Source organism: Gracilinanus agilis, chromosome 1, assembly GCF_016433145.1.
Source record: "Gracilinanus agilis isolate LMUSP501 chromosome 1, AgileGrace, whole genome shotgun sequence".
Classification (NCBI taxonomy): Eukaryota; Metazoa; Chordata; class Mammalia; order Didelphimorphia; family Didelphidae; genus Gracilinanus; species Gracilinanus agilis.
In genome coordinates, this window is record NC_058130.1 from 645,274,562 (window position 1) to 645,286,117 (window position 11,556).

Below are 11,556 nucleotides of genomic sequence, written 5' to 3' on the forward strand. Positions count from 1 at the left end.
TATAAATCCCACCTGATCATGGTGGATGATCTTCTTAATTACTTGCTGGAGTCTCTTTGCTAATATTCTATTTAAGATTTTTGCATCTATGTTCATTAGGGAGATTGGTCTATAGTTTTCTTTCTCTGTTTTTGGTCTACCTGGCTTTGGGATCAGTATCATATTTGTGTCATAAAAGGAATTTGGTAGGACTCCTTCTTTGCTTATCATATCAAATAATTTGTATAGTATTGGGATTAGTTGCTCTTTGAATGTCTGATAGAATTCACTTGTGAATCCATCAGGTCCTGGTGATTTTTTCTTAGGGAGTTCTTTGATGGCTTGTTCAATTTCTATTTCTGATATGGGATTATTTAGGTATTCTATTTCTTCTACTGTTAATCTAGGCAATTTATATTTTTGTAGATATTCATCCATATCTCCTAAATTGTTATATTTGTTGCCATATAATTGGGCGAAATAGTTCTTAATGATTGCCTTAATTTCCCCTTCATTAGAGGTGAGGTCTCCCTTTTCATCTTTAATACTGTCAATTTGGTTTTCTTCTTTGTTTTTCTTATTAGATTGACCAGTATTTTGTCTATTTTATCTGTTTTTTCAAAGTACCAGCTTCTACTCTTATTTATTAATTCAATAATTCTTTTACTTCCAATTTTAATAATTTCTCCCTTAATTTTTAGTATTTCTAATTTAGTTTTCATCTGGGGATTTTTAATTTGCTCGTTTTCTAATTTTTTGAGTTGCATACCCAATTTATTAATCTCTGCCCTCCTTAATTTGTTAATATATGCACTCAAGGATATAAATTTCTCCCTGAGTACTGCCTTGGCTGTATCCCACAGAGTTTGGTAGGATGTCTCATCATTGTCATTCTCTTCAATGAAATTGTTGATTGTTTCTATGATTTCTTCTTTGACAAATTGGTTTTGGAGAATCATATTGTTTAATTTCCAATTGGTTTTTGATTTGCCTGTCCAGGTGCCCTTACTAATTATTATTTTTATTGCATTATGATCTGAGAAGGTTACATTTATTATTTCTGCTCTTTTGCATTTGTTTGCAATGATTCTATGTCGTATTACATGGTCCATCTTTGTGAATGTACCATGTGCAGCTGAAAAGAAGGTGTATTCCTTTTTGTCCCTAGTTATTTTTCTCCACATATCAATTAAGTCTAATTTTTCTAGGACTTCATTCACCTCTCTTACCTCTTTCTTATTTATTTTTTGGTTTGATTTATCTAGATCTGAAAGAGGAATATTTAGATCTCCCACTATTATGGTTTTACTATCTATTTCCTTCTTGAGCTCTGCCATTTTCTCCTTTATGAATTTGGATGCTATACCACTTGGTGCATACATATTGAGCAGTGTTATTTCCTTATTGTTTATACTGCCTTTAATCAGGATGTAATGACCTTCCCTGTCTTTTTTAACCATATCTATTTTTACTTTGGCTTTGTCAGAGATCATAATAGCTACTCCTGCCTTCTTTTTTTCATTTGATGCCCAAAAGATTTTGCTCAAGCCCTTAACCTTAAACTTGTGTGTGTCTACCCACCTCATATGTTTTTCTTGTAGACAACATATGGTAGGATTTTGGTTTCTGATCCACTCTGCTATTTGCTTCCGTTTTATGAGCAAGTTCATCCCATTCACATTCAGAGTTACAATTATCAGTTGTGCATTCACTGACATTTTTGTATCCTCCCCTAGACCCACCCCTTCTTCTTACACTATTTTCTTTTAAACCAGTGGTTTGCTTTGAGCTGGTATCCCTTATTCCCTCCCTTGATTGACTTCCCTTTCTGCCCCCTCCCTTGTTATTCCCCTCTTTTTGTTTTTTAAAGGCCTAATGAATTCCCTCCCCCTTCTTCTCCCCTCCCTTTTTTGACCTCCCCACTCCCCTGCTCCCTTTGGTTTATCCCTTCTGACTTTCTGAGTAGGGTTAGGTAGAGTTTTTTATCCAAATGGATAATAAAGCTACTCTTCCCTCTCTGGGTTGATTACACTGAGAGTAAGGTTTGATTATTACCTCTTAATGCTCTCTTCCTCTCCTTCTTATAATAATATTTATCCCCTCCCCTTCCCATGCCCTCTTTGTGTGTAATAGAATATCCTATTTTTCTTATTCACTCAAGTTTCTCTTGGTGTCCCCTACTATTCACCCCCTCTTTCCCACCCCCCATGTCATCTTAGACCATTTAGTATCCTATCCTCTCCCTATGAATTATTCTTCTGGTTGCTATAATAGTGAATCTTATAATAGTGAATAGAGTTCACTACAGAGAATTATACATAGCATTTCTCCCCCTAGTAATACAGATAATTAGATCTTCTTTAAGCCCTTAAAGAGTCAAATTTAAAAAATTATAAGTTTTCTTTCTTTTCCCTCTGTTTCTTATTTACCTTTTCATGTTTCTCTTGATTTTTGTGGTTGGGTATCAAACTTTCCATTTAGTCTTGGTCTCTTTCGTGCAAAAACTTGGAAATCTTCAATTTTGTTGAATGCTCATGCTTTCCCCTGGAAGTATATAGTCAGTTTCGATGGGTAGTTGATCCGTGGCTGAAGGCCCAGCTCTCTTGCCTTTCTGAATATTGTATTCCAAGCCTTGCGGTCTTTTAGCATGGAAGCTGCCAGATCCTGTGTGATCCTGATTGGTGCTCCTTTATATTTGAATTGTCTCTTTCTGGCTTCTTGTAAGATTTTTTCTTTTACTTGAAAACTCTTGAATTTGGCTATTATATTCCTTGGTGTTGACTTTTCTGTGTCCAGTGTAGAGGGTGATCTATGGATCCTTTCAATGTCTATATTGCCCTCTTGTTGTAGAACTTCAGGGCAATTTTGCTGAATAATTTCTTTAAGTATGGAGTCCAAGTTTCTACTAATTTCTGCCTTCTCTGGAAGACCAATGATTCTCAAATTGTCTCTTCTAGACCGGTTTTCTTGGTCTGTCACTTTCTCATTGAGATATTTCATGTTTCCTTCTATTTTATCAGTCTTTTGACTTTGTTTTATTTGTTCTTGTTGTCTTGAGAGATCATTGGCTTCTAATTGTTCAATTCTAGCCTTTAGGGACTGGTTTTCGGTCATAATCTTTTGGTTTTCCTTTTCAATCTGGTCATTTCTGGTGTTCAATTTGCTTATCAGTTCATTTGATTTCTGAGCCTCACTTTCCAATTGCAAAATTCTGCCTTTTAAACTGTTATTTTCTTGTCAGATCTCTTCCATCTTCTTCAACACCTCATTTTTGAACTCTTCAATAGCTTGTGACCAGCTTTCATTTTTTGGGGAAGGTTTGGATATGATTATTACTTGTTATTACTTGTTTGTCCTCCTCTGTTGTCTGGATTTTTTCTGTGTAAAAGTTGTCGAGTGTTCCAGAGTTTTTCTTGATAATCTTTTTCTTCTTCTGGGGTTCTCGGCTTGCCATCGTTAGCCCTGCCCCTTTTCAGCTTTGTCTTCACACTCAGGGTCTGCCTGCGCTTTCTAAGCTCCCGGGGGCTCCGGTCTCCTTGTCCTCAGGGTCAGGCCTCCTGGTAGTCCCCGGTCTGCCCTTCTGCCCAAGGCTCCTTCAGCAGTTTCAGGGGCTGCTTCCACAGCCTCACTCCTGTCTGCTCCGGGTCCTCACTCGCAGTCCAAGCCTGTGCTGGAGATCTTTATTCTCATCTAGGGCACTGTCTTCACCCACGCAGATACTAGGGAAAGTCCGTGCGCTGGAGATCTTTATTCACGTCTGGGGCGATGCCTTTACCCCGCGCAGATGCTGGGGAAAGTCCCTGCATTAGAGATCTTTGTCCATGCCCCCGCAGACCCTCAGGAAAGTCCATGCGTGTCCCCCAGCCACTTGGTGTCCCTCATCTTGCAGCACACAGGTACAAGCCCTGGGGCTGCTAGTGATTTACTGGTTGCCCCAGTCCTGTTTTCACTCTTGTGCGTTGGCCTTGGTGCTTTGCGAGGTGTGTGGTATGTGTGTGTGGGGGGTGTAGGGGCTTCTTCCTCTCGCGTTTTAGTTAGAGCTGTTTTACCCCTTTATAGCGTGGAGATGCCCTGATTCTGCGTACCTTCAATGCTGCGCCCTGTTGTGGGGTTCCTTCATTCGTCTGGGTTTGTTTTTATGTCCCCTTGAGGAGTACTGTATGCTTCGGTTAGGAGAGATTGAGCAGCTGCTCCTTACTCTGCCACCATCTTAATCAGAAGTCCAAATCTTCCGAAAAATCATTTTAATAATATTTCAATTCAACATTTCCACAGGAACCATAGGGAGTTTGAGTACACAAACCCCATTTATTATTAGGTTTTTATCATGATTTAACATATGTAAAATGTCTTTTTATTGTCATAGTTCTGTGAAGTGAGCATAGCAGGTACCCATTTTACAGTTGAGAAAACAGAGCTTCAGAAATTTTAAGTGACTTGTTCCTAATTAATACTAGCAATAAGAAGTGGGATTCAGATCCAGGTTTCTCCTAACTAAATATGGTACTTTTTCCACTAAAACCCAGATTTGACTCTTTTGGCTGTTCATGATGTGGCTCATTTCTACCTTTCCAGGCTTATTCTCTGCCACTTCTGTACAATCCAGTGAGACTGGACTCCTTGCTATTCCCCCATACACAACACTCTGTCTTCCAACTCTATGTGTTTTCTCTGGTTGTTCACCTTGCCCAGAATTTTCTCTCTCCTCTTCCTTACTTCTTTGCTTCCTTCAAATCTCAGCTGATGTCCTACTCTTGTGGGAGAGTGAGTTCTGTTATGGAAGAGCGAATGCTGGTTCTCTTCCAAAGAAATGAGGCTCAGATCCCTTCATCTAAGGCATGGAAGCATTTATTCAAGGGTATTATGGACAGCGTAGCCAGGGTAATAGAAAAGCCAAAACAGGATTTCAGGTTGTTATATTTATTATAGATCTGATAGATTATAGATCCTGGGAATTCTCTGCTCACCCTCAGATCATTCCTTCCATTGGTGTTGCAGGGGGCATTCCAGGGGAAGGGGCAGGGAAGGTGTGCAAAGATCCCTGATGTACCTTGATGATGTTCCCTCCCGTACCTTGTTTGTATGACTTTCAAGGTTGTTTGAATGGCCTTCCCCAGCCTTGAAAACTGTTATCAAAGGGCAAAAAGTCATAATATCCTGGATGCTTTCTCTTCCCTTCAGCCTTGGCAATTGGGAAGAGGGGTACAGGGAAAACAGAGGGTTTGAGTCTATGTTCTAATATCTGCTAACTAGTAAAAAGCTGAAGATCTAAAAGCACCATTAAAGAAAAAAGGATTTTAAAGCATTTCTAAGATTTTAAAGCACCATTTAACACTTCCAACCTATACCACTACTTTCTACAAAAAGTCTTCTAGATCCCCCTCAATGCTAGCACTTTCCTACTGGGATCTCTTTAGGTTATTCTGTTTATATCTTGTCTGTACGTAATTGTTTACAAGTTGTCTTCTCCATTAGCCTGTGAGCTCCTTGACAGCAGAGACTGTTTTTGCCTTTCTTTGTAAACCTAGAACTTAATACTGTACCTGGAATACAGTAGATGTTTAATAATAGTAGTATGATAATAATAATAGTTAATAATAGTAATGACAGTACAGTAACTGAAATACAGCAGATGCTCAATAATAGTAGTATGATAATAATAGTTAATAATAGTAATAACAGTATTGTACCTGAAATACAGCAGCTGCTTAATAATACTATAATAAAGATAATAATAACAGTATGGTACCTGGAATACAGTAGATGCTTAATAATAGTAGTATAATAATAATAGTTAATAATAGTAATAACAGTACAGTACCTAGAATATAGCAGATGCTAAATAATAGTATAATAATAAAAAATAATAACAGCCCAGTGCCTGGAATACAGTAGGTGCCAATTGACTTAACTTGACTATGCTTGTGTTTTAGGTGAAGGGAAACCATGACATCATAAGTGACTCTTCCTTTAATATATCCTTGTTTGAACCCCAGTGCATCCCTAAACCTGAAATTCTTATGTCTAAAACATGGGTCCCACTAAGCATCATCATCCTGACATTGGTGGTGCTGGGTCTGCTGTCTTCCATCCTGATGCAATTCAAAATCTTAGTATCTGGGTCATTCTACCCTGATGTAGAAAGAGAGAGGATACGATATCTACATGCCAAGATTCTCAGGAGAAGAACCAAAGAACCACTGAGTAAAGGAAAAAAGAAACTGATGCAATTTGTCACAGAGGTAAGTTTGGAACAAGGACAAAAGAGGATCTGCAATGCCTCTAATTTAAACTAAAAGTCAGATTGTAGAGTGAACCAGTGTGCAATGTCAATATTGACAAGAGACACATTTATATAGCTTTTTGAAATTTGACAGTAAACATTAGGAGATTCAAAGCCAGGTCTTCTTAACTCCAAAGGTGACATATTTCTATTTTTTCCTCTACAATGATTCCTATGCCTGCCTCTGACACATAGTGACTGTGACCCAGGGCACGTCATTTAACCTCTGAGTACTCTGGAAAATAGGTAGAAGGCATTTCATTACTTGGAAGTTCTCTATACTAATGAAATCATGGATCTAGTCCCTATTCCACAGGAGACAAATCTTATGCATCTGAGGCATAGTTATTAGCAGGGTTAAGGGCTTTTTGCTTATTTAACTAAGAAAGCAGTTGAGACCTACAAAAATGTCCCATTTAAAATTTGTTATAAGCCAGATATGTTTCTACGTTAAAGTGAGTGGTTTCTTGATTTTTTTAAAGGACCTCCTTGATTATATCACGAAATTGTCTTCTCTTGGCTGTCCCTCTTTAGTATATGTTAACAAAGGAACTTTATGTATTAAGTGTGTATTAAGTACTTCCTATGTGGGGGGTACCATGCTAGGTGTTGGGTATACAAAGAAAAAATGTTCTCCAGGAGCTCACATTCAGTAAGGGGAAACAACTTGTACATGGATAGCACCATGGACAGCCTACCCCTAAGAATGGATCCCAGGCTAATCCTGGAATCTCTCCAAAGGAGAAGGGCACCAGTGGAATATCAGTGTATCTTTGACTCATTGTACCCACTCTGTATCAAGACTCACAAGAAACCTGATTCAAGCTTTGTTATAACTCATGTTGAAGTTTCCCTAAATGTGGGTTACACATTCCTCACATCCCATGTACAGTATCAATATAAAATATAACACCTTTATTTCACCTACCATGCAAAAAAGAATAAGATGGTGACTTCCAAGAGTCCATGTACAAATACAGAAGAATAAAGCATTTCTAGACTCTTATTTCAGAAGAAAAAACACTTTATGAGACTGCTGAATACTTTTTAACTTTCACATTTAACTTTTAATTTTCACAAGTATTGTCCAAGCAACTCACATCAGTATCATGGACAGTTAAAAAAAAGCCTATATCTATGACCCCCGTGATGTAGCTTTTAGTCTTTCAGTTCCAGGGGAGTCCTCTTCCTTCTCCTAATTACCTGTTGAGTATATTCCCACCCTCTTGAAGGCCAATGACTCACTCTAGAGCTCAGAGACTTTAATCATTTGGGGACTTCAGAATTTAGGGTATCTAGAATTTAGGATTATTCAGTATAACTCCCTAATCTGTAAACATCTACTCCCAGGATTGATAGTCTCTGACAAACACTCAGAAAAGGAAACAGAAAGGCAGAAAGCAACCAGGGTTTGGTATTCACCATCATATGCTGCATCTTACAAGCTGGAATCCTGGGGGTGGAAGGGAAGAAGGGCATAAAACTCTTGTTTTTGCTATGTTACATCCTTGAAATACAAGGAAGAAAAGAAATTCCTCCACATAGGGGAATTTTTTAAATAATTTTTTCATATCTATTTTTTCCTTTCACTTCATCCATCCTCCATTAAAAAAGAAAGACAAAAATTTTGTAACAAAATTGAAAGTCAAGCAAAACTAATTCCTGCATTGGCTATTCCCAAATATTGTCTTTTTCTTTACACTGAGTCCATTACCTTCATATCAGAAAATGGATAGGATATCAGTCATTCAACAAGTGTTTACTAAGTGCTTACCATATGGTAGGCAATATACTAAGTCCTGGGGATAAAAATACAAGCGAAAAAGATAGTCTGTCTCTGGCCTTAAGGAATTTACATTCTAATGGGTAAGGACAATATACAAAAGGAAGCTGAAAAGTAGGGAGAAGCGTGAGAAGGTAGTAGGTTTTGGAATGACAGAGAAATCTAGAGAATTTAAGCTTAGTGAGAAATGAGATTGGTGGCCTGGATACTCTCTTTGAATGCATGTTCTAAGAGGACTCAGGTAATCAGAAGGAAGAGCCCCAGGTGTGGAAAGTAGAGATATGAATTCCAGGACTGAAGGGCATCTAGGGTTTCTTGGATGAAGAGGTGACTAAGGCATGATGGACAAGTACAGATGTGTGTAGTGTTTAGAGAGGAACAAAATGTAAGAATCCTGGGAAGGTAGGAAGGAGCCAAGTAGGTCACGGTTTCATCATCTATCAAAGGAAGTTGTATTTTTTAAAATGATCATTTCTAAGGCCCCTTTCAGCTATAATATTAGGATGCCCTTCCATTCATCTCTTCTAACAAATTACTCCTCTGTCATTCCCAATATTTCACTTATTTTCAGTCTTTTCCTTTTTAGTGGTCCATTTCCTATTGTCTACAAACATGACCATGCCTCTTCTATGCTGAAAAAAATCCAACTTAATTCTTTCATGCCCATTGTCATCCAATATCTCTTCTAGCTAAACTCAAGAAGACTGTCTACAATAGGTGCCTCCCTTTCTCTCTTCTCACTTTTGCCTCTGCCTCATTCCACCAAAAATGCTCTCCCCAAAGTTTTCCATATCCAATGATTTTTTCTTTATCCTCATTCTTCTTGACCTCTCTGTGGCCTTTGTCACTACCGATCACTCTATCCTCCTTGATATTATCTTCTCTTTGGATTTTGGGAACCATTCTCTCCTGGTTTCTCTCATACCTATCTTATCAGTTCTTAATCTTTGTTGAATCTTCCTCCAGATCATGTCTTCTAACCACTGGTGTCCCTCAGGATTCTCTCCTGAGCTCTCTTCTCTGTATTGTGTACTATTTTTTCATTTGACAATCTAATCATCTTCCATGGACTTAATTACCATTTCTATCCTGATGATTTTCATATCTAACTATTTTGCTTCATTCTCTGTTGACCTCCAATCCACATCTTCAACTGCCTTTCAGACAGCTCAAACTGGATGTCCAGGAGATATCCTAAACTCAATATCTCCAAAGCAGAATTCATTATCTTTCCCTCCTAAACATCACACCAAACCCTTATCCTCCCAGTTACTATAGAAGTCAACATCCTCCACCTACTCTTTCAGGCTCAAAAACTAGGGATCATCCTGGAATCCTCAATATCTCTCACCACCACCTCCTGCCATATTTGATCTGTTACCAAGGTCATCAATTTTGCCTTTACATCTCTCACCTTCTTCCTTTCCATGTTACTGCCACCAGTAGTTCATGATCTCAACATCTCATTCTTAGTTAAATGCAATAACTTACTGTTGGATCTACCTGCCTCATCTCTCCTTCTTCCAATCCATCCTTCATGTAGCCACTAAAGGGATTTTTCTAAAATTCCATGCTATATGCTATAATGCTTGTGTAACCCTGCCAACACCAGGAGGGAGATGGGAAAGCAGCAAGGGAGATTAGTTTGATCATATAACTTAGGAAAACTTGTGTGGAAATTTGTTATAATATGTAATTGGTAAAAATAAATAGATTAAAGATTTTTTAAAAATACTGATCCTATAATGACATACTCTTCCTCCCTCCCTGCCACTACCACAATCAATAAAGTTTAGTGACTTCCTATTGACTCCAGGATCAAATACAATATGCTGTTTGGCATTCAAAGCCCTTTGTACAAAGCATAGTTTCTTTCTACCTTTCCAATCTTACACCTTACTTTCCAACATATACTTTCAATACAGTGACTGACCTCCTGGCTGTTTCATGAGTAAGACATTCCACATCTCTCAACTCTGAGCATTTTCTCTGGCTGTACCCCATGTCTGGAATGCTCTTTATCTTCCATTCTGACTTACTGACCTCTCTGGCTTCCTTTAAATCCCAATTAAGTCCCTACCTTCTATCAAAAGCCTTTCCTAGCCCCTTTTAATCCCAGTGCATTCCCTCTATTAACTATTTCTTATTTATTCTCTATATACCTTGGTTGGTATATATTTATTTGCTTATTGTCTCTTCCATTAGACTGTAAACTCCTTGAAGACAAGCACTTCCTTCTGTCTCTTTTTGTATCTCTTGAACTTTGCACTATGATTGGTACACAGTTAGTGCTTAATAAATGTTTGCTTAATAAATGTTTATTGATCTCATAGGAGAAGCTATACTCTGACTTGATATAGTTGAGTACATCTCCTGAGCCTTAGTCAGTAAATCATTAAGAGGAAATTCCAGTCCACAATACTCAACCAGGAAGATGTCAGTGCATGACTCCACTTCCAGGAGATATGTCATTCATTTGCATTTGCTTTAGGAATATCTATTCCTCACACTCACTTTATCCCTCCCCCCCAAATGTAAGTTCCTTGAGGGATTATTTCAACTAATGAACATTTATGTTTCTAGCACCTGTTGTGGTGCCTTGTACAGAGCTGACAGTTTAGTAAATATTTGTAGAATTAAAGTGAATTGGGACAACCAGGTGGCTCAGTGGATTGAGAGTCAGACCTAGAGATGGGAGGTCCTGGGTTCAAATGTGACTTCAGATACTTCTTATCTGTGTGAGTCACTTGACCTCAATTACCCTGTCCTTACCACTCTTAAACCTTGGAACCAAAGATCAGTATTGATTCCAAGAGAGAAGGTGAGGGTTCAAAAAAAAAAAGAATTAAATTGAATTGTCCTCTACTCCTTTTTCCCCTCCCAAGAAGGAAAGAACCTTCAGATTCTTCATAGGTTCATGGAATGGGTAGTAAGTAGCTTCTACAAATACCTGGTATTTGAGGCTAATTTGATGCCAATTTGCCTTTTCCCATCTTTTTCAGATGCATTTCTGGTTTCCTGTCCTGAAAATGTTTGGGGAAGGCACAGCATCCCTTGCACATGAAAACAATCCTTGAAAAATTCTAAGCAGCTCTTCAGCTAAATTTATCTCAGCAGCTCCCCTCAGATTTATGGATGGTTGGCACATGTCACGGTTCATTCCCAACTGTATGGAAATGTGACATTTACTTTCATTTTATAGGCTTAGGATTTTCAGGGCCAGCACTCAAGAACTCAAGAGGCTGCTGATTTCCTCCAGGGTACATATTATGTTCAATTAGCCTGGGCTGCCACCAGTTTGGCGGAAGGGGAGGGTCAAGTGGGGAAGGAGTCTGTAACTTTGTAATGAGGAGCATAGCTTGGCGGAGAAAAAGAGATAAGCATGTGTATAGTGCCTGCTCTGTGCCAGGCACTGACCTAAGTGTTTTACAAATATTATCTCATTTGATCCTTTTGCAATACTCTGCAAAATGGTGGATGCTGTTATTACCCTCCTTTTATAATTGAAGAA

The 11,556-nt window shown here is 38.4% G+C and overlaps 1 protein-coding gene across 1 annotated transcript in view; it reads left to right on the forward strand.

The window, feature by feature from the left end:
• Positions 1-11,122, forward strand: part of LOC123231924 (dendrocyte expressed seven transmembrane protein) — a 16,201-nt gene extending 5,079 nt beyond the window's left edge. The window contains exons 2-3 of the mRNA XM_044658252.1: positions 5,913-6,221; positions 11,048-11,122. Of these exons, the coding sequence (XP_044514187.1) occupies positions 5,913-6,221; positions 11,048-11,122 (384 nt within the window). The remainder of the gene's footprint in view (positions 1-5,912; positions 6,222-11,047) is intronic.
• Positions 11,123-11,556: the final 434 nt, after the last annotated feature.